Here is a 24,747-nt window from a genome sequence, read left to right on the forward strand (position 1 = left end):
TTTGAAAATAAAGTCATTGAGGTTAGTCAGACTTTTAAACATTTTGATCAGATATTATAAATGGAATAACATGATAAAACCAGACTCAAGAGGGAGAGGAATTTGAGAAAATCCATGTTGAGCATGACAATGCATTGCATTAAAACGGAACTTCACAATAAAAGATTTTTTAACTTCCAGATGTGGAAACTGTTTTTTACTTCAAAAACTCTTGTGCACTTTCACATATATGAAACAGTATTTGCAAGCTGGTTCAGATTCCAGAGGAAGTATAGGTGCATTCACATAGCACTTCAACTGGTGTATAAAAGCCTAAATTAACTCTACTCCAGAAGTTTAGAAGGACATACACAACTAACAAAATCATCATTTGAATTATCAGAAGTGGATAAGAACTCGTTGCTTGGAATTTTTATAATTCAGATTTGTCTCCTCAAAACAAAAGAATTTCCCCAATTGTTTGGGGTTTGCCTACATGTGAATCGCTGGGTTTTACAAAGCCATTACTGAAGATGAAACGCGTCCGCTAGGACATGCATGAGTGCACGATGATGAATAACAAAACCCCCCAAATTTACAAACAACAGGAATATGTATTGCACTTCTCATGTAACTATTTTAGTGTCCTCTATTCTATTAAGCTTACTGAAAAGGCAGACAATTATTAATCCTACAAATATGGTGCAATTGCTTTTGACATGTGCTTCCTTAGCCATGGAAGAAGAATGCAAGAAGAAATCAATGAGAAAAAATTGCTGGGTAGAGTGAAATTGCCTTAGGGATTTTGTTTTATGTAATACAACAGCCTAGGAATTCTATTTATAAGGAAGACATGGTATTTATATCTATTGTTTTTTTTCAGGGGCCTCTTATAGTCTGCAGCTATAAAATGTCACCTGTCCTAGATGGGAACACATCTCCTGATGTTCTTCAATGCACTATGTTTATGGAACAGTAAAAGAGATTAAATAACCCCAAATTTTGTGCTCCCTTTGCAAAGTTATAAAATTTACTCTATCATTGCACATTTAATACACTCCATTTGAGTCCCCACTTGCAGATTGGAGTTTCACATTAAGGGATCTCAAAGAAGAACAATAAAAACATCAATTAGCACAGCTTATTCCTAAGATCTTTAAAATTGTCACCCAGATCTTGGTATAGTTTAGAGTGGTGTCAGGACCTCAATGGACCTTCAAGAGTCCAGTCTCCTAGCCAGGGATTATCAAACAACAGCCAATCTGTGGAAATACATTCTTCTTCATGCTTATATATGCTATGCTAGGAATGAATAAACACAAGGGAAAAAGACCAGCAGAGGCTCTCTCTCCACTATCCTGTATCTCCCTTCTCACTCCATTTCAATGGATAGGTGAACTGATATTGCATGCTGCAAAATATTTACCATTGTTGCTGCACAACATACCATTGTGGAGCAAAATGTGGGATGCAGTTACACATCAGTCAGTTATCTCACTGAAAGATATTGACAAGGAATGCTTTACAAGGCAACTGAGCTGTATGTGTAGAAACCAAGGCAAACTTCTTAAGAAACAACTTGCATTGTCCCTTTCAAAGATCCATTCTAACCTGTTTTTAACTCCAAGCTTCTTTAATGTGTAGTAAATAATATGCCAGTATAATGTAAAACAAGACAAAAATGTTTTATTCATAAAGCTTTTGTATGTCTTGTTTACCACAGCTTTTCCTCCACCTAGGCCAGCTGGTACAATATGTACTATCTACTATGTTTTGTTGTTGTTTTCTAGTATTAAATATGTCAGGATTTTATAGCTGAGCAATAGAAGTTAGTAACATAAGTCTGATGCATAGTAATGAAGGTAGAATAGTGTATAATGGTAATATCTTAGTAAATCAATTAATAAGTTTATGGTGAATAATAAAAAATATGAAAGATTAGACATCAGTAGAGTCAGTCAGTGGTACCACACTATGGCTTTAGGTGAGGACTATCCATAATCATTAAAAGGAGATCTGCATGTTTCTATTCAGTCAAAATAAACCTTTTGTCTTGTTATTTTTTTTTCTCTGAAAGTCTGAAATAGATAGATAGTGCCTGACTGCAGAGGGTTCATATGGGGATGCTTATATTTAAACCTCTTTCCTCATCTTTTTGGTACAGTTCTGTGTAGGCATTTACCAGACTGTTTCTAGGCTCTGCATGTTGCTGTTTCCAAATTTCCTGAGACAAAGCAAAATCCATCTTTTAACTTTACCAACAGCCCTTTTAGCAAATTATATGCATTCTCCTGGAGATTCACATTTACCTTTGATACCAATGGCAGTTCCTCTGCAAAAGAGATTCTAGTTTCTCATTCCATGTAACAAGTAAGAAACTGAGGAATCAAAAATGTCTGCATGCTAGCCTGGCTCAGTCACCTGTTCATTTCTCATTATTCCTTCCGTTCTGGTCATAGTCCTTATATGTTTGGGACTGCCTCACATGGTTATCTCTCTGAATATTGGAATATTTATTTTGCTTCATTCCCTGGTGGTTAGCTTATTCTCTTTTTGGTTCCTTTACTTTTCTAAAATGGCTGCTGAAACCCCTTCTCATTCACTGTCTCGACTTTCTCTTGACCACCTGCCCTTCCTCTCTCCCCTGGGTAATTTCATCAGCAAATCAAAATCCTCAGCTACTTGACAGTTGTTAGCTACCCTAACATGCCAATACAGACCTGAACAACCAATTTGTTCTGTTCAATAGGCACCTATTTCTCTGCAAGGGCTTTTGTGTGAATAATGGACAATGATGCTGAATACAACTGCTGCTGTTTTCAATATGAAATTAAACCAAAGACAGAGGTTCAAACACCCCAAAAGAGACTCTACATAACCAAAGTACAGCCTAAAGAATGATGTAGACATTCAAAAAGAATCTCCAGATTCACACTACTTTCCTCATTTCTTTGCTCACCAGCTTCAGCAAGGAATGTATTTCTAAACTAAGCTGTACATGTTAAATAATGCAAGACATCTTTTGCAGTCCTTTTTTGGATGGGTAATAGGGACATTCTCATCTTGGGCCTTTCTTTGAGCTTGTAAACCACGGACACACCTATGAGGCAATACTGAGCTCTAAAATGGATCTTCCTGGATTCCATAAAAATTAGTAGAAGGCCTTCAAACTGAAAAAGGTCAGGTTTTGACTAGGAGAAACCACCTCACAGTTTAAGAATAGAAAACACTGAACATGACTTCATAAAATAGAGTAAAAATAAATAGCTTTTCTAACTGTCTTGGTGTCCTTGCAGGATCTTTACCTTCATCCAACTTTATTACCAGCATTTGACTTCAGTGCTAGGACCCTTACCACAGGAAGTCTGTGAAAAATCCTCCTTGAGGTTACCATTTTTAGGGTGAAAAGAAAGATTCAAAGGCATATATTTTCACTCTGTTCCATTATGGATTCTGAGGAAGGACCTTAATGTTACCAAAATTTGGCTTCCAGACCAGCCTTCTGCTTCTCATTTCAGCCTAAGTGAATTGTACTCTGTAATGTTCAAGACATCACATTATTCAAAACAAAGGGTGAGGTTACACTCAAGGCTGTAGATCTGATCACTACCAAGCACAGCACAGAGTCCTTAGAAGGAAACAGAGCAGTTTGCTAAACCAGGCAATATATCAATCCTTTATGCTACATAATCTTTATTTACGCAGCATTTGCAGATTCAGAATGATGATAAATGAAGCTGCAAAGTACAGTGTGATTTTCACCACTTCCAGGCAGAGACCTGAATAAAAATTATATGTGATTTTATCTTTTTTAATCAATTCCTAATAGTTAATCCAGAGGCATTCCCTTTTGTTTATGCAGTCATGTTTCTTATTACTTTCCCAGATTCTGCTTTATTTTATAGCCCCATGTCTGCTCAGTGAATTTGGGCAGCACTCTGTTTTACATGCACCACTGCATGGACAGATAGGAAGTCTTACCAAGGTCGACAGATGCTAACCTACTCAAAGAAGACAAGTTACTGCGACTTCCTAGTTCACCAAACTATTATTCTTCCACGGTATCAGTTTGGGCAATATCAAAACTGCAATAAAAAGTGCATTTTCCACAAGAAAAAAGGCAGAAAGAGTACCCTAGTATTTTACAAATATATATATTTTATCTTCTCTCGTAGTGTTTGTGGAATTCTGCTGTAATGCCAACTATGGAAAGACTCACATAGTGCAAACACCAGTTAGTCACCCTGACTGAACATTTAATAGGTTCTTTTATATATAGATTTATCTCTATGTGCATCTATTTCCCCCAAAGCTTAATTCTTGTCAAGTACTTGCTTTTTCTACTGCCAAAAATGTCGATGGCCCATATGATGTGATTTCTTAGCAAAAGTATTTTCAAGCTTCATCTGATTTTGCTTTCCACAAATCCACCATTAATTGTTCATTCCCCTTGCTTAAAACAAACATGAGTAAACAAACAAATTTCTATATTTCTTTCCATCATGTATTTTAACATGCATAAGAAATATCGCTATGATGTCACAAACAGCCTATTCTATCTCTCCTTTTTCTGTAAAAAAATTTATATGATAATGAACGGTTTGCTTAAGATCCTGTTCATTTCTGCTGAGTTCTAGGAGAAGAAAGTCAGAGTGCATTTGGATTTTCATTTGCACAGTTCAATTTCTTACTGTAACTATTCAGCAACTTCTTAAACCAAATAAAGCAAAGAATTATGGAATGGACAGATTCTCCACGATGAAGTCATCATTCCTAAGCCATTGCACTATATTTAAATTGTTTGGTGAGCTGCATTATCCCACTCCGGTGGGAAGGGCAATTCGAAGCCAATGAAAAGATAAAAAAGCCAACCACATTTCCCCCTTTATCTTAGCGCTCATTGTACAGTATCAGGTATTTCCCACACCACTAGGAGGAAAATGTAGGTTCTTACCCCACAGCCTATTCCATTGCCTGGCTCACACCGGATTCTCCTCAGGCCTGGCTCGGGAAGCAGACCTGCCCCACAGCCGGGGGTGGGACACAGCACTCCTCCCATCTGCAGCACACACTCCTCGGCCCCGTAGCGCTGGTACCGGTTGTACTGCAACACAACACAACACATTGGTCATAAAGTCCTGGCAGCACACAAAGAAAACACCCAAATCTTTGAGTTTGTCTCTATTCCATGTAATCCAGTCAATTGTCCTAATGTCTCACATACTAAGTTCAGGTTATTTGTCAAAAGTCTAAAACTTTGCAGTGTTATTAAATGCGGTGTCACTCTGCTCCAACTCGCATCATGTGCATCATTTTCCGGCTCACAGCCATTTGCACCACCAGAAGACCGTGTGGGATATTAAAATCAAGAAAACAGCAGACTGTTTCTGTAAGTAACATCAAATGCACTTACATTACTATAAAAATTATTGTAAACATAATAAAAATAGTCCAACAGAGAAATGATAAATGCTGTATACAGATTGAAGAGAACACACAAAAAAACCCCTTTGGGGATCTATAGCTAGAAGTAGCATAAAGTTTTAGACCTTAAGGGCTGTAAAAATTTTCCTAGACAACTGTATTTTAAAAGCAAGCTGAACATTAAACTGATCAGCATAATAACTCTCTTATATGCATTCATTTCAATACTAGGTATATTTTTTCCTGTGTCTCCCATGAAATTTTCTTCAGTTTTTTTCACTTTTCATTTAATTCCATCCTGATAGCCTAAAAGGCCATGGAAATGCCTTAATTTTAATGATGGGGACACTGACACACAGCAATATTAAGTAACATGCTCAGTGTATTCTCATTGACAAAAATGCCTGCTCTAAAGTGACTGATATCACTGCACTAACTTTCCCATGTCTAATTTACCCTGCTTTCAGCCAGAGATAAGCTGAGCTAGTACAAATCATGCTGTGCACATGTAAATCACATCCACTCTAGGTTCTGTGTTGGTGCAGTTCCACACCAGTGGCTGTATAACCACTGTGAACCAGGCTTCAGATTCAACTATAAATCTGCTCTACTGTGGAGGAAAATAAATGAAAGCATTTGGTCCTAACAACCCCAAAGAAAACAGGCAAATCCAAAAGGCCAAAGAGGAAGGGAGTAGGTATGAATTTTCCCTGTGAGTAGACTTTATGGTGTGCTAAAAAAACAAAACAGAACTTTATGTTACAGCACTCACAACATTTAGTGCTTCATAAGATTTTATCCCATAATGGCTCATGAAAATCCTGTTCCCTTTTTTGGGAGAATAGCAAACTAAAAATTCTTTCTCCAATCCACACCCCTCTCCAAAGAAATCTTTTGAGGAAAATGGAAGCTTTAGGACCAACACCTCATAGACACAGAATACAAAAAAGAATTTTAAATTACAAAGAAGGCTCTACAACTTTTGGGTACATTTCAGAAGACTCCTCTGTGAATGCTGTCACAACATGTCTTGTTAAACTGCTTCTTAAAATAATATTAGAGCTCTTAAAAGACTATAACATGTAGACACAAAAGTTTGCATCACAGAAAAAAAATCAACTCAAACTTAAATTATCCAACTTTGTTAATGAAAACTCCAAATAACCTCTGAAAAGAAAAGCAAAATCTAAAAGGACAATAAGACTTCAAAATATCTTTCAGTGTGTTGAATGACAGGCAGAAATTCTTATAGAATACTTAAGAATCTTGAATTTGGAAAATAATAGTATTTTGAGAAATGTGCAAGACATGTCTGCAGTCTCCTTGCACGCGGGGGCTCAAGAAGTCAACTGATGTTTTCCTGTGTTATTATTATGCTTGAACCCAGACTAATGCCATAAATATTTAATGTTGGATGCTCTCAATTTTCAGAAAAGTTTGTGATCCTTCCACTATATACGTGTTGAGTGCTCTGAGTCATTTGGCTGGCCTTTATAGAAATATAGGTAACCATAGCTCCAAAACTCTCTAGCAGCCTAATTTTTCTTCAGGGCACAGACTGGACCTGAAGGTGAGGATGGTGATTGTCTTACCCTATTAAGAGGGAACTTTGTGCTGCATGTGGGTTTGTTAACAGCTTCTCATTAAGAAGGCAAACACCAGTGACACTGTAGCTGAGGTTCTGTCAGCATTTACATTAAAAATTCTGAGCTGGAAAAAAAAGAACATACTTTCCAGCCATTAACTTATCCTAAAAGGGCATGAAGCGATTCCTCACATTTTCTTTTCTTTTTTTTTTTTTTTTTAAATTTATTTTGTTAGGGAAAGATACAGAATGTAAATATCCAGTCTACCTACTGGCAAGGTGGACAGCAACATAATTTTCTGTCCAACAAATGTAACATTTTATACTGGGTCAGCACAGGACTCATTCCAAATCAGTATGGCACCCTCTCCAGTGATTTTCATACTATAACAGCCAAAAAAATGATCCAGAAAAGATGCTGCTAAATTAATTTGCATATCTTGATATCTAGTTACCAGCCTGTTTTCTACCTTCAAAGTCCAGATACATTTACATCATCTTCCAATTTCTTTTTCCTTGTGTCCTGCTCAATTAAACCCCAGCAACCAACTGAAACACAAAGTAGCAGAACATATACATGTTTGTTGCCATAGCAAAATCTACACAACATATGTGGATTTATATTCTTTATTCAGTGATGTGAAACAAAATGATTCACTTTACATAAAGGGTGCATTTATAAAAAACTTGTACAGGACCAGAACAACTATAATGAATTATTAGTTAACAATTTGCATATCTATTAAAGACATTTTTTCCTATACACCACAGCCATACATATCATACTGGACTCATGTAACCAACCAATATAATCCATTATTCAAGTCAGTTCTCAGGAGCCCTTAAAAGTCTTTGGAGCCCATGACGTGTTTTGATCATATATCTGGAAGAGATACTTAAGGATATTACAGCACACAACACCCACTGGTTTACTTCGCCTCTTAACTGGAGACCTAATGTAGAATTCATTTAATTTGGTTTGACTTTCCACAGTGATGGTGCCTATAGTTGCACAGGTTGTGAAGACTTCTTTTATAATTAACAGGAGAGATGGGATGAAATTCATCTTTACTCCTTATATTCGTACATCTGCATAAGAACTGAGACCTCAAGTGCCCTGTTTTTTTAAAAATAATGAGATCAGACAACTTCCTAGATAATGGCACCTGAAATTAGGTGACTCTTACAATAGCTGATTTAGTTCCAATAATTCTGATCCTAACTCACCTGCCAAAAGTTATTTTTAAAACCAAGGATTAGGTAACTAAATAGCTTAGACTGTGAACCACCTCACAGAATTTTAGCTCATCTAAAATTAAACATCTAGCCTAAACAAGGCTCCAAGTGAATGAGCAGAAATAAGATCTCAATGAGGGCATTTATCCTGACTTAGATATGATGTCTAAGATAGGTAAGATCAATCACCCTATGGAAGCGCTGTGGTTGAAGCTGAGAAAACTAACTCAGGCTAGATATCTAACGTGTAAAGAGCTGTCATTGAAAGATTAATCTAGCTCTTCTGTCCATTGAAAGTATTTCACAGAATCTATTACTCAATTTTTATCAGTGTGCCTCCTATTTAGAGATGCACTCATCATGTGTAAAGTTGTTCTGCATGCTACATGGAGGAAAGTATCTCCAATTATTTTTAGGAAAAAGCTCCCACAAAGTATAATATATGGGAAATTTGATGGAACTGGCATTCATGGCACCTGATTTCATTCCTGGCAGCAGCACAGCCATCCTGTGGCTTTCATGTATGTTCATTTAATCTATGCTTCTCATCAGCTGCCCATTTGTAAAGAGGAAGAATGATACTTGCTGATTTTGATGTACTGTTAAGAGGCAAAATCCATTAATAGTCATGAGGAAGTCAAATGCTATGGTAATGAGTGACATAAAATTACACAGAAATCACCAGCCATCTACTGCTGCTAGAAAGCAGCTTCCAGACAAAGCATGTCAGGCATTTATGTGCTCCTGTAATAAGGTCCTCAGAAATACAGGTTGGTAAATAGTTGCTGGATTCCCCCAGAACTATATATTTCAATGCATATTTGGAAAAAAACCCCAAAACTTCATAAATAGAATTTACTCTAGAAAATTGGTGCTAAGACAGTTACAGGTATATGAATAAGATAGTTGTAAAGCATTCTGTTTGTCCTCTGAAGACTACATCCCTTTGTGAACCTTCCCCTCAAATTGTGAATTGTCCAAGTCAGCCGTATCCATGCTTTTCAAGGAATAAAATTTGGAGTGGAAAAAGTTCTACTTATAAGCTCTACTTATGGTATTTTGACCATAGAATGAAGTTCTTTTATGCAACCTTTGTTACTAAACACTTGTCAGGGCCCTTAGATTATAAGTCACAGTATGACATAGACATGGAGGCTGGATAACTGTAACCATTTATTCCTTGCTCTCTACTTTCCAGGTTGGGATGGTTTCCCTTGAGTCTTAGAATGATACTGGGTTCTCAAGCAGTGGAAATTCAATAATTTGATGTTGTAAATCAAGGGTAATATAAATGAAATCTTTGGGTTGACACAGGAACAACAGGTTAATTATAGATTGCAGTCTTTTCAGTTACACTGAGATTCAGATACCAAAACAAAACAGAAGTGCACCTGAATGCACAAAACTTCTGCAAAACACACTTCATGAACACAGTGATTCCTGGCTGTGTCAATTAATTTACAAATTATGATTTAATATTATAGAATCATAGAATGGTTGGGTTGGAAGGAATCTTAAAGGTCATTTATTCCAATCCCCCTGCTACACCACGAATGCCCTGAGCTGTTTTAATTTTGCTTTTACACTTTGGGTATTGCTTTCTTTAGTTTCCTTCTCCCCCCCTCATCTAAAAGCATTTCCTCAGTAGCAGCCTTGCAGACAACTTTGGACAAAAGTATAACAGTAGATGTAAAGCCCAAATCTCTGAAACGTAATTCAATTACTTGTTTCTTTAACTGCATGTAAGAGTCTCAGAGGAAAGCAAATCTACTTTCTGGAGTCAGATTGTTTTTACTGCTCCTATAAATCAAATAACCATCTGTGTGTTTCAAAATTAGATTGTGGAGGCTATTAGTCCATAGTGTAGACGAAGCACTTTATTTATATGTATTATGCACGTACAAAAACTCCAAGAATTAGTTCCATAATGTAATTAAGCAGCTTACAGTACGAAACCAGTAGTACTTCTTGGACTAGTAAAAATACTTACAAATGTGTCATCTAAAATACAGATTAAAAAGTGATGGATTGACATGGCTCTCCATGGAGCACCCCTAATTTATTTTTCCTGAGTTTTTGGGCTTCTCTGCTGGCCCCTGATCAAATTGAAAGAGCAAATTCAGAGGATCAGCTCCTTGTTACCACAGGAGTACCCAAGGAGACAAGAAATACAACCACCTCTAGAGGGCTGGAATTTGCCTGACTGGAGAGTCATGGAAAATTGGGTACAAACAGTTGTTTGAAGAAAATATTTAGGTAAGAAACCTCTAACTGAATCAGTGCACCACAATTCACATACAAAATTAAACTGGAGTAGAGATGGGGAGAAAAGAAGAAAGATTGCAGCTAGTGGAATGATATGAAAGCAAGCACAATATGATACAATGAAGAAAGGGGAACGAGCACAGTGTACAGGTTAGCACTGCATTTACAAACTACTGGAAGTTTGTGATCTTCCAGCAGGTATTTGGGGGGTCAGTGTGAATAGACTGGATGCCAGAGATAAACCTTCAGTTTCTTGTGACCCTTGTGGAGCTCAAATGCACACTCCTCTTCCTGTTAAAGGAACAGTCATTAAGGCTGTAACTGATGCAAGGAAATCTGTTCAGCTGATGCTGTTGCAAACTGTGGAACTGCATTTCAAAGCAGTAGATAGTGGCTCCTAATTCTCAGGTCACACGAGTGAGCACATGCATATTTCACATGAAAGCAGATTAAAGCTATCCAAGGGATGGAAGAACTCCTAACTTCCACATGTACCTGAGATCCTGAACACTGGGGTTCAACTCTTCCCTCTGACTTAAATAAAAGCTGGGTGGAAGAGAAATTTAAATTCTATATAAAATGACACTTTTTTTTTTGTTTTGACAGAAAAAAAATCCTTTAAATTTGTTTTGACTAATTACCTTCTATTTTCTTTCTCTTCATTCTTTATTTCAGCTGTTGAACCAAAAATAAATGACTTTCACTTGCCTACTATACAGTAAGTTCAAAAAGTGTAAGAATGTAGAGATATTCACCTTATGACAAGAACTTAAAGGCTAAAGTTACTATGATCCAGTAGAGACAAAACTGAGGAATTTTCATGAATCCCATGATTACCTCTGAGTTAGGGAAGAAGGTGGTTAGGAGACAGTCCAGGCAGGTATAGCATAGAAAGAAAAGAGAGGCATATCACTAGACATATGAAGGTGCAAGATTATAAAGTTTGCTGTGAAGTTCCAGCTATTAAAAAAAAGGTTGTGTAAAGAGGATCAAGAGTTAAATGCAGTAAGTAGCTCAGTCTTAGAGAGCAAGTGATGAGACTGTGGTAGTGACAAATTCAAAAGGTGAGCCAAATGAGATGGAGAGAAAAGAGATATTAGATGGAAAAATGGCAGAAACTGAGAGATGTGTGTAGGTATCACATGGAATAGTAGCTGAAGCCAGGGGACTGTGTGGGAAGCAGCAGAGATGTAAGAACTACACTTGTAAAGATAAAGGTTTTGGAATGCTAACAAACCATCTTTGGCTGAGTAATTATGAATGGGAGAAATCATCCACTAAAAATTTATTTTGTTCTTTAACTGATTAGAATTGCTGAGATGCAGCTTTTATTTCTTGCAAGTGTAGTTATCAAAAAATCTTAACCCAGAAATACTTCAGAAGTACTTTGTTGATCATAGTTGACACTTTCCTGTACTAAACTCAGCTGATTAATTAGAATTGTCATATGGCATTACTTTTGCCTGAATGGGTAAATATGTATCAATTACTTTAAGACTGACTTTACATGAATATTCAGTAGCATGCATTTGAAAAAAAATTCTTCTGGCAATATTGCAATTAAAAAAAAAAAAAATCAACCTTATCACACCCACGCATCGTATATAAAATCCTTCCAGACCTCAACGAATGTTAAATGATCTCTAACCATGCTGTGTTCGTTTCATACTTGATTTCTGTATTTCCTAAAGTTACAGCTCACTGTGAAAACTAGCACAAGCCCACATCATCTTTGAGGAGCATGGGGACATGCATCTGCAGATTTTCAAAACAGGGTATTCTAGGGTATTCCTTTGCATAAGTTTTCCCTAATTGACAAGGAAATGTGGGAAAAAAACCCCAACCCCCAAAAAACCAAACCAAAATCCCTCAGAAAACCCCAACCAACCAAACAATCCCCTCCCCCCAAAATGGTCCCAGTTCAGGCTTGCTCAGATTCCAGGGATATAAACACTCACAACAGTTCTAAAAAAAGTGAGCAGTGATATGAGTTTCAGTAGCAGCTGATAGCAGAGATCTGTTAAAATTGATCGTTCCCCTGTCAAAATATCAAGGAACTGGCCAATACATTCTGCAAAGTTGTCAGAGCAGATGATGTAACAGAGAAGCACAGCTATACATTACTCAGCAGCTTCCTTTCCTGCCACTAGAAGTCATCTGCCTCATTTGTGCTGTGACCTGTTGGGGGCACTCAGGTATAGCAGCAGATTGCTTGCTCTCGTGTTATTTGTTTTCCCTTCCAGCCTTCAGATGTAGCTGCTATTTTATTCATGAATCACAATATTCCATTTAAACAATTAAACAAGGTTTTTTTTATCACTTTGGGGACAAGAGGGAAGTTTCTCATAGAGTCATTAGGGAGACTCCATAACAGTTCCCTGCAAGTCATCTTGCAGTGCTGGGATATTGTGGTGTTTATGCTTGGAGTGTTTTCTCTGCTGCTTCTGGCATTGGCTTGTAGAATTACCTGCCTTCCACTGTATTTGAACAGAGCTCATATTTGGTGCATTTTTAGCATATATTTGTAAGCAGCTTGTACTATCACCAGTTGTAGAAACATTTACTTGCAGAGACAGCCAGCCTGACAGGGCAAATGGCTACTGCAGGAGACTTTCTTATATTGTGCTATTTTTCAACAGCTCCCCACTTACAAAATCTTTCAATCTGATCCTGGCTATATCTCAATACTTAAGAAAGGGAGGAGTTAGCCAGGAGATTGGGCTGCACCCATTAAGCTCCGGGAAATAGATGGATTATGAAAACTGAGAGCAAATTGCAGGAGAAAGCTCATCAGAGCTTTGGGCAATTAGAAGCTTCAGGCTTCACCCTTCATCTGGGACTCCATGTGCAGGAGACTTTTTTGTCTTGTACAGCCTTAGTGGACTGGGAGAGTCTGTGACAAGGGGGTTCAAAAGAAACCAGACAAAGCTGCTTCTGGAGACTCTTCCTGGATCAGACTCTCTGGCACCATCTCAAAGAGTCAAGTACCAAGTGGGACAGCAATCTGTAGCTACATTTGTGTTGTATTTTCAGCCAATTACTCTGGAAGCTGGTTTTATGTGGTAGTTTAGGTATCCACAATGCATATCATGTACCAGGGAAGTTTGTACTCTTCTATTTCAGCAGGCAGACAACGATTGCATCTTTCCATAAAGTCCAAAGCTGATTCCCTCTTTAAAAACTATCTTATTGCCAGTGGCTAAACCTTAAAAGATGGACTTTCCACCTAGAATAAATTTCCCATAATGTATGTTCCTAACAGAATAGAAGACATGGAAATTTTACATGTCCAGGAGACTACCAAGTTTGATTATTTGAACAGGAGCCTTATTATTATACAAGTCCTTTAAGAATATATTAATCATCAACTCTTCACACTTCTATTTCTCAGCATTAGTTTTTCATTAATGCTTACATTTATTTAAAGATATTTCAGATAGTCAGGCAGACACATGTTTTCAAGAGGTTTGATCCTGAAAGCTACTCAAAACCTTTCTTTCCTAATGACATCAACAAATATTAGATTGGTATTTACATTTATAGGAGCATTTATATGCTCCTATATATTTTATTTATATTTTTATTTACAGGAAGCAAATGCTCAGTGAAGAAAAGAGGGACGCCAGGGTTTTTTTTGCTTAAACTCTGAGGAATAGGAGATATGCAACATAGGAAACATGCTGGTGCTGGTGGAGTGGTGGAATGGAAAGAGGCTGGGAATATTTTGCCTTCCGCTACTGAGAAGTATAATAGGATCTAAAGCCTGCAAGTGATTTGTAAACAAAGAATAGATGCTTTTCTAGGCAATATACTGCAGTTTAAACAAGAATTAATCCAAAAAAGTCATGTAATGTGTATTCTAAAGTAGATCAGTACAGATTATCACAATAGTCCATTCTGCTTTTATAATCTGGCCTTAAATACATAAGCACTTTAAAAATAAATCAAGATTGGGTATGAAGCAGGAACATGTCCCTATTTTTATTTGGCTATTGATTGGAATGGAAGGAAATATATAATGGTTTATAATACTGAAATTGCAAAGAATCTGAATAAAAAAGTCTTATAACTTACTATTAATTTTTTCTATCTAGTAGGCATAACAGAAAAATAAACATCTTAGATATTTTTAAAAACCAAGTATCTAACTAAATAAATATAAGAAATGAATAGATAGTCACATGAATAAGAACTTTGCCTGTAATTCCTTCCTATCTTCACTTAGATCTATTTTAATTTTTTTTTCTCTTGGTTTTGCACCAATTTATTTCCTGACTATAAAGTGTGTGCTAACTTCAAACAAAAGCTACTGTGGTCTTCAGTAGACTCATGATAACAATGCTTTTGTATGACAGAATATATTTGCAACAATCCTTATAAATGTATGGGCTAATAGAATAATTCAAGCCTCATGACAACGATCACTATTTGCAAAGAAAGTCCATCAGTTAAATATTGCCCTGTCAGTGATCATTAGTCAAGCTAAGGTCCACAGCTCCATTCTAGGGCTTTTCCAGGGGAGCTGTCAGATCTGTCCGATTCAGTCCTCTCTCTCACACTTGCAGCCTTTTGGTTTAGCTGTTCCTTACTTTTCCTTCAAATTTCTCCTTTTGTCCAACTCTTCCTAGACTGCTTAGCTTCACCTCTTCACACAGCTTAAGTGCAGATCTTCCTTTATTTACCAGTCTCTTCAGCAAGCTTCTGTATTTGGTCATTCCCTTCCAGCCCTTGGTCTTTGTCAGACCCTTATCATTCTGGAGCCTTGTCAGGCTCCTTGTCAGACCTTTATCATTCCGGTTTCTACTCCCAATCCCTTCAATGAAACAACCCCATCTCTTCATTCTACCCAAGCTTCATCTCACTCTGCCTTCCTTTTGTCAGGTAGCTCTAATCAGTCTCTTGAGCCCATCAATCCTGGTTGTAACTTCTTTTATTTCCTCTTCCTAAGTCCTCAATCTCACCAGATTCCTGCTTCCAGTATCTTTTGCTAAGGAAAAGCTGAGCTCCTGAGAAACAAGACTTGTGACTCTCTATAAAAGCTGAAGTGAGGGGCTGGTAGAGGAAAATTGGAAGTACAGAAATTGTAACAACAGCCACAATTGTAATAAAAAAAGGGAGAATGACAGAGAAAGGAGAAGCAACAGAGTGCTCTTGTCAATGCAATCTAATTTAAAAATGATGAAACAAGACTTTGAATTCACACCTCAGGAGTTGCTCCTACCTTTGTCACAGTGCTCATACACCCCTGTGCAAGTCCCTTGGTGCCAAGTTCATTAAAAGATGTGGATAGTGTCATGTACAACACACTAAAGCTGGGCTTTCAGCCCCTGGGTCCCTAGCACCTGCAGCTCTGTGTCATGCACTCAGGCTTTGTAACCACTACCTTAGGAGGGATACTTCAGAGAAACAGACAACTTGAATTTCAGAAGAATTGAGCGTATGAAAATTCAACTTGTCTCTCAAAATTTAAGGCCATTTCTCAATACCTCTGTATGTTCATTTCATTATTGGCAAAATAATATCAGACATTCTTGTGAGTGTTGCAAAGAATACTTCATTTATGCTTTCCTAAGATCCCTCTACAGAAATAGTTTTCTGAGTGCAAAGCAGAGCTATAATATGAGAAACACTCTTTGAAAAGAGAAAAAAGGACACACAAAGGGATGGATATATCATGAGTAGCTGTAAGTAGCAGTCCTGTAGTCAGATTGTTTGTCTGTCTGCTGCTTTAGAGAGTTTGTTTACTGCTGTAGTCAAAAGCTGAAAAACTGTGGCAGGTAGCAGATGTACCAATTAATAACCTGTCAAGGCTGATGGATAGAATGAAAAAAACCCCAACTCTCACATATAACTCCTGTGTGGTTTTCCCCCCACATTTCAGGTCTTTTGGGGTCATGAGATACACTCTGTTTCCCTGGAGAGAGATGAAACTGTCTCATTAGTGTCTATCTTTCATGACATTAAGATGCTGCCTTGGAGATGCTAACTCACCTGTTCTTCTCCCAGAATCCTGAAGTGATGAAGTTCTTTAATCAAGGAATCGGGACAGCCAGCTGTTGGAAATAAACAAAAATAGGCATTTTAGAGCTTCCTGTCAGTGCAGTTTCAGCATAAGACACATAGATGCAGAGATGATAGAATATACAGATTACCTTAGATAAAGAAGATTAGAAAGATTAGCCATGGCTCTGCAGGCACCAGAATACTGAAAACCATCTATCAAATAATCCCTCCACATTTCTGAGCATGCTACCAAGAACACTTAGAAAGGTTATATTCCAAATATTTTAGCCCTTTCCCCAAAGGACTACAAACAAAAGCAAGATGAAAAGGGCAGCACTGTCTGCCAGATACCGCCAGCCCTTTGTATAAGCCAAAAAGCCTGTTAAAAGAGGATCTCACATCAAAACATTGGAGCTGCCCAAAGCTGAATTCTGATTCACACAACAGGTCTGGACTTATCTCTAAGAATAATACATGCTTTCCCTGATTCCCTGAAGGATTTAATAGGCCTCACAGATCACTTAATTTTGGCTGTCACAAGTGTAACCCATTTCACATCTATATGGCTGTTACCTCCCGGTGTTAACACACAAACCCAGAACACAGGCAGAGGAGTGATTTACCAGAATTTTGCAATGAGGCTAATTTTCAATCACTTCAAACTTTCACATCTGAACCAGACAGTAAGAAAGAATATGTCTTGCTAGCTGCCATGCACTTTAGTCACCTGCTCAGACTGTGGTTCCCTTTCTGGCAATGAAGTCCAAGGCTGCTGTACACTACTTTTGTAAATGACTTTTGTGCACTTCCAGACTAATTCCTGACAAGGGATGAAAAAGCAGACTGTGAGAGCTATCTGGGCTTTACTCTTTTTACCATAAATTGGAGCATCTCTTTGTGAACAGAGAAAATTCCTTAAAAGTAATTAAGAGCATAATTCCTCTCAGAAAATGGGAGAAACCATGGTCTTTATCAACCTGGTTTTCTGCTGAAGCTACTACAAATAGTTACCTTTCACTCTTAATGATTGCCATTAAAAGAATACAAATGAATTTGGACATAATTATCAGGAAGTCTCCACCAGCACCATGGTTTTACTCAAGGCCAATAAGACATGGCCTACCCTCACACTATCTGTTGGCATAGCTGTCTTAGAGATGCAGAAGGAAAAGACTACATTCGAAAGCAACATAACTAAAAAGGCAAAAAATGAACAATAGACATGTTCTAACAATAACAAGAACAAAAGACATTGTCATACTCAAAAAATTAGCAATTACACTAGTAGAAGTCTTGTATTCACATAATTTTTCCACTTAGGGAACTGATTTAAATGTTTCTCAAGTCAACCTTTTACTGGTAAATGTTTTACCTTCATTCCAAGGAGGGATAGGTGAAAAATGCACCATCTACACAACTTTATCAGCAAACCCTTACAAAGGTAAGACAAGGTTTGAAGCTGGCCCAGGTTTATGCATACAGTAAGAATTGCCTATTAACGAATTGTCTCTTACTAAATGTTAGTATTTATTCTCATTTAATGAAACCTATGATATTCTTACAAGTTTCTTTTCACCCACCTCTTCCTCATGCACAAGGGTATTCTCATATTTGAACATGTGTTTTAGCTCTAAGTGATCATTTCTTAATCAGATTTTATTCTCCTCAAATTCTAGAACCACAACCTGTGTATCACTTTTAAACTTCTTTTCTCATTTTCTCCATGCTGTTTATTCTTTCTCTTTCTCAATGCACTTAACTGTCCTTGGTACTCCTACCACATAATCACTGCTATGCAGCAATTTCTAGTATTTTCACTGGGATCTACATCTCCATCCAACTCTGTCTCACTAACTCCTTGACCTGAGTTGTAGTCCAGAACTGTTGTCTTCTCTGTGCTTCAAATCAAAACTTGTTGTATAAAACATGGCTCCTCTCTCTTAGCCTCAAGTTCTTACATAATTAGCAATATATTTTCTTACACATGATTTTCCCTGAAAATATCTGCATTGATTGCATACTGCCATAGGAATTTCTAAGTGTAGAGGATAATTATGATTTCATGTAATGCTGCCTATTAATCTTTGACAGATGTTAGCTTTAGAACATCAACTAAACTGCATTCTGCCTTTTGGAGTCCTTACAGATTCTACTTCAATCAAGTATTTATTTCTTCCCTCCTATCCTTTCCAATTTATTATTCACTAAACTCCTTAAAATTGGAAGGTTTCCTTTTTCTTTCCTAGCAAGTACTTTTTCTCTCGATTCTCCTTGAAAGAAAGATGGGGACAAACTATTTAGCAGGGTCTATGGTAAAAGTACATGGGGCAATGGTTTTAAATTGCAGAAGGATTGATTTAGATTAGATATAAGAAATAAGTGTTTTTGTGGTGAAACTCTGGAATGGGTTGTCCCATTCCAGGTAAGGCTGGCCAGGGCTCTGAAAAACCTGACCTAGTTGAAGGTGCTGCTGCTTATTGTAGGGGGGCTGGAGTAGATAATATTGAAATGTCCCTTCCAACTCAAACTGTTCTATCATTCTATGAAAAACATGCATGTTTAGGTGTTACTAGTCATCCACTGCTGCATCTTCTTCCAAATGCAATATTTTGTATAGTCTGTTTTTCAGAGACTTGCCCAACCTAGTTTTAAATCTTTTCATAGTTCAGATTTTCACTGGATCTTGCTTAGCTGATTATACAACAGATCCTGACGTTACTAGCAAAGAGAGAGAGCTTAAAACCTATGTCACTGTTGGCATGATTCTTTCCAGCAATGAGTTCAGAAATGTCAAATGCATACAATATTGAATTACACTGACACATCTTAAAAGTCTGTTGTCTGTAAGAAGTCGTCTCAGATTGTCACAGTTCAGAAGCAATATTTCAATATTTCAGGAAAAAAAGAAGAAATCTTCCTTTTTTTTTTTTCTTTTTAAATATTTCTGGGCATATTTTCAATGTTTCCTGTTTCTATTTTTAATTTCTTCTTTTCTGTAAGTGGACCTTTGTAAAACATGTTTTAACACTGTAACCTCTTTTTACCAAATATCTCTGAGTTTTGAAAAAGTCTTAGATTATGTTAAATTCCTGCACTGTGACTAGAGACAAAGGTTACGGCAAATAACCATCCCACAAATAAAACATAAAGATTTAAAAAATCCCTCCCTGCTCAAAATGATTAATAACTAGATTTTATCTCAGACACAAATTCCTCCATATACCCACCAACATATTAGTGTACATGAAAACACACATGGAACCCTGATAATTATTGGTAGTTAAGCACAGCACCTGATGGCTTCACTGGCAAACTGTACACACCAAACATTTACAGAAAAGTGCATTTTCTAGGTCTTTGATGTAAAAGTAGCACATGTCAAATGACGTAAATAAACTGTGCCTTACAGATTTCTGCTATTTTCTATAGAATGCATTGAAGATAAGTTTTTATGCCCTCTGTCCTACAGAACCTGTTAATGCTCTCAACAATTACCAAAATTTTTTACTTCCCTTTTCCCAATTATTACTTGAAAAGTACAAGCCTTCATGAAATTTCCACAGACATAAACCAAACAACACGAATATTAAAAAAAATAATCAATAATTATTACACCTAGGAGTGTTGAAAGGAAACAGTGCAGAAGCATGGACAACTGGATTCAATCACAAGCCAAAACTCAGGATTGAGGACACCTGCAGACTGATAAAATGGCAGCTAAATGGCTTATCTGTTGCCTCTTTCAGCTCACAGTCAAACTTATGTGTTTCCTATGTTCTCAGTTGCAGTGACTGTTAGAGGTTCTTGCTAACTATGAAGGTAGAGCAAGATATAAGAAATATAAAACTGATGCAAATATTTAATACTTTTATACCACTTTTAACTCTGTCATAGTTCCACTGACCTTAGAGCAACCAGATACATAAAACTAATTTGATATTTTAGTAATGAGCCTAAGTCTAAACAGGAAAATAATGAAGGGATGATGCCCAGTTCAAAGGGCCAGCCGCTTTATAAAGTCACAAGTAATTTCTTTGTCTCTATTGAAAGTTTTATTACTTAAATTAAATTTCATCATTTTATTTGCTTCAACACATTCCATCATACAACAGTTTACTTGTTTGAATAATTTTGTTGTTACTTAATTCCCATATTGCTTTATAATTTAACTCCAAATGCTGTACTTAGGAATGAAAGGTGCATTTAAAGATACAGAAATGTGTAACTGTAAACTTGCAATTTACATTGTGGTATTTTCTTCATAAACATATTTTTAATCTGTTCATATAAGTACTATCTCCAAAAGAAGAATAAAGAAGCAAGATCTAGGAGAAATGGATTGATGTCTCCTATCATCATAAATACCCTGATTTCAATTGGTCTGAACACACACTTTCAACTACACTTGTAATTAAACTATGATTCTAACTACTACCAATTTAATTACCCAAATCTTCACATATTTTTTCTCAGACAGAATTAGCTTCTGCTTTTTATTTTTTTTTCTTTAAATTATCCCTCTGTATGACTTATGTTCTTCGGAGAGAAGGCAAAGGAAAAATTAAACCAAGCCTTTAACGTTGCATAAAATAACAAAATGGAAGCAAAATATGACAGCTGCTACAAACGGAGCCACCTGAGAAGTAACGTGAGTGTCGATGCCCTCCTGTCCCAGCCGGGACCCCATGTCAGCCCTGCCTCACCCACCTGTGGCTGGGCTGCTGTCCAGCTGATGGCCCCACAGCCCTGCCCTGCCCAGCCAGGGGCACTCCTGCAGCTCAGGGGTGCCCAGACCCCTCCATCCCCAGGGAGGTGCCCAGTGCCTGCAGCAGGGCTGTCCCATCGCTCCTCTCTGCCAGTGCCGGGATGGAGGTGCCCTGGCTGAATCACTCAGGGGATCAAAGAAAATCACAAAATGCCCTCACTGACCACACTTACAACCAAATGTGTTTCCACTGCAGGTCTGTGTGCTACATCTTCTGCCATAGGTTTGCAGCACTATTTCATGCTTTGCATTTTGGATTTCATCTTTCCCCAAATGGTATAGTTGTGTGAGATTCATTTCAATGCATTTAAGCATCAAAATGTTGGCTATATGAGTCTAATATATTCCTTGCATGCTTCCTTTACAGTTGATAGAAGGAATACATGCTTTCACAAGGTAATTCCCACCACCCAAGAAAGGCACACAAAAAAAAATCCCCTTATTTCCATTAAGTGAGGAGTTTAAGATGACTTGGCAAGATTTATACAAGCAACTTTTAGACTTTTTAAGTTAGAATATTTGAATTTCAGTCAACAGCTGCAATTCAAATAATTTCTACACATGCTTAACACTGGAACATGTAAATTGTAAATTTCCCCCTCACATTTAGCTCCACGCAAGCTAAGCATTTACATTGCGAGCACAGTGCAACTTCCATTTCTCTCACTTAGAATTTATGTCTGCATCAACACTTGTTAATTCTGAAAAGTACATCCCATTTGTGGGCTCTGAACATAACTATGCACGAATATCTATCAGTGTCCTTCAAAGGATATCTTTTCACAGTGCTAGTTGCTAAACCAAGTTTGCCACTGGAAAACGTTTTAGATACTTGAGAATAACCACTTCATGCTTAGAAAATTAATGGATATGTTGGCTTCTTTTTTTTCCTGACTTTAGTATAGGTATAAAAAATGTTCTGTATTCAAAAACATAATTGTAAATATCTGGCAGTGCAGCACTGTAATGGCAGGACCTGCAATACAGCAAGAGTTATATATATAAAAGGAAGTGCAAGCGGGCCTGGGGTGCATGCACAGGAAGGAAAGGTGGCTGGGGAATCCTGCAGCTCAGAGGTGCTTGTTACAGCAGTGTGCATCCAGAGCACAGCCAGCCTCAGCTACCGTGGGACAGGGACTGGGACTCGAGTGTGAGTACAAGTTACTCAGCCCAGCACAGACATCGCTGCTGGGCGAGCAGCAATGGCAGGAAGAGCACAGCCCTGCACTGAGGATAACAGCAATGGGAGTGGAAACAGGGCAGTAGGAAAGCTGGCTCAGACTAGACTTTCACACAGAACTCAACATGTTTGGAGTCCTATAAATGGTGCCCATTAATTCATTATATCACTTTCCCAGTCTACCCCAAATTGTCCAACTAACCAGAATATTGCTGTGAACCCCCACACCTTTCTGCTGCCTACATCTCCTCTAGGGATAAGCAACCCTGTGCTGGTGACAGTGCAGCCTTCCTATGGGAACTGACCGTGATTTCAAAGTATGGAGTGACTTCTCCGTGCTTGTGTTAATTAAATGTTTAGATGTTACAGGTGACCTTTCCTCCCTTTTGATGTTATGTGAATGTGAACAAAGACAAAACTGAGAGTGTCTGGAATGCATAAATATTTTACTGAAAAGAGAAAAAGATATGAAGAATATCAAGTAGGTAATTTATAGAATATAAACATATAAGGCTATATTTGGAATACTGCTTTTGTATTGTGAAAAGGTGTTGAACTTTTTCTTTTTCTTGATCTATTTTCTCACAGATCCTATAGAAGTGATATACTTACTATAGCCATTTTCACTACTTTTCTTGCAACACTCATGAGCAATACTTTGGTAAATAGTAAATTATTGAGATTTTTTTCCTTGCTGCCCACACAATTTCCTAGTGTAGACAAACTTAGAACTTCATTCATTTGTATATGTACACTTATATTTACATACCCCTTCCTTTGTATAAAAATATTTAATTTTTAAAAAAAGAAAGGTCATAAAACAGTCCTGTGAATAACTTGTCATCTCAAGTCCCACGCCTTACATCTGCAAGGCTGAAAAGGCAGAGGATTCACAGGGGCACACAGCTTCATCCAGAGCATCAATTATTACTAACCACCATTAATCATAAAATCACATGTCAGAGACTCAAAACTCTCTCATGAAATCTGTCAGCCATATGTCTGAAAATTGGGGGACAACCTTTAGTACCCAAATTTCTTGTATTGGCCAGCTGGTGTAAAAAACTACCTATCCAGCCAAACGAAATAAAGTAAGCTAAAAAATTACATGGTATTCTTTACTTGTACTCATGCCATTTTAATAATCATCAGTGTGCAGATGTTATTTTTCTGTACAATAATCTAGAATGAGTAGATACACAAATATATGCCCAGAACAAGACACATTAGAGTGCTTCAATATTATAATTGGTTTGTGGGAAAAGAAATTCAAAAAGCTTATTTCAAAAGCAAGAAATATTGAATTCTGTCCTTTCAAAGTCAGCAGGAAAGATCAGCTCTGCACTTGGGCAATGCTGAACCAGAGAAGATGACAAGCAAGGCTTGCATGTGGTTTCCGCACCCAGAGGTTTCTGACCCTGATAAGGTCATGGTGAAAATCTTCACATGGGGAAGATCTTTCCTCTAAGTCATTAAAATCTCTGTAAAATACAAATGGTGGAGCAGCTCTTCAGCTCAAGCAAACTATCACAGCAGCAATTAAGTGAATGGTGCTTACGGGTATCTGTAGCAACGAACAAACTGACTATGTACAGAAAATGTAATATTTTGTTAAAAAGACTGTGTGCCAGTAAAGGACATATTTAATTGTTACTTTTGCTAAGGTCAATATGCAAGAAGAAACCTGTTCTCTTAGGAAAAATCAGAATTGAAATGTCATTTTCTCTTCATTAATGACATCATCAGCCAGTATCATGATAATTTGCTTTTTTTTTTTGATTGACTTCTCACAGCTGAAGCCAGGAAAAAGACCTATACAATATTCTGCTATCAAAAAAATACTGCTGGAGAAATTCATCAAGACAGTTTAATGAAAGCTGGATTGTCAGGACAATCACCTGTCCTGTTCTAACTACTCTCTAGAGATGTTAAATGCCAGTTACCCAGCTGAATAGGTTACATCTTTGTGTGCTCATAAATTCAAAACCCTCCAAAGACACAGAGCATATTTTTTACTCTCATGAAGTGCTTGTGAAAGAATTGTGCAAATGGACTGCATCAGAACTGGGAAAGGATCACATGAAGTGATTGTAGCAAATTCTGCTGGTCTGGCTTTCTCCCATAGCACACAACTCTGGCTTTCACTGTGCTGGTACTCACTGCTATTTTAATGATGCTTTAAAGCCAAATGACTAGAAGTAATGAACCACATTAGCCATTTTCTGCTAAGGTTTTTCTTTTAATCTTTGCTACAAAAAATATCAGCAAGAATATTGACCTGCCATTTCAGTTTAGAACCTACTTCCTTGC

At 37.3% G+C, this 24,747-nt stretch overlaps 1 protein-coding gene across 1 annotated transcript in view; it reads right to left on the reverse strand.

Moving 5' to 3' along the window:
* The window catches only part of PRKN (parkin RBR E3 ubiquitin protein ligase), a 675,490-nt gene that overhangs the window by 103,939 nt on the left and 546,804 nt on the right, over positions 1 to 24,747 (reverse strand). Inside the window, exons 8-9 of the mRNA XM_066546681.1 lie at positions 16,481 to 16,542; positions 4,934 to 5,083 (exon numbers count right to left, since the gene is read on the reverse strand). Of these exons, the coding sequence (XP_066402778.1) occupies positions 4,934 to 5,083; positions 16,481 to 16,542 (212 nt within the window). The remainder of the gene's footprint in view (positions 1 to 4,933; positions 5,084 to 16,480; positions 16,543 to 24,747) is intronic.

Source organism: Molothrus aeneus, chromosome 3 (assembly GCF_037042795.1).
Source record: "Molothrus aeneus isolate 106 chromosome 3, BPBGC_Maene_1.0, whole genome shotgun sequence".
Lineage (NCBI taxonomy): Eukaryota > Metazoa > Chordata > Aves > Passeriformes > Icteridae > Molothrus > Molothrus aeneus.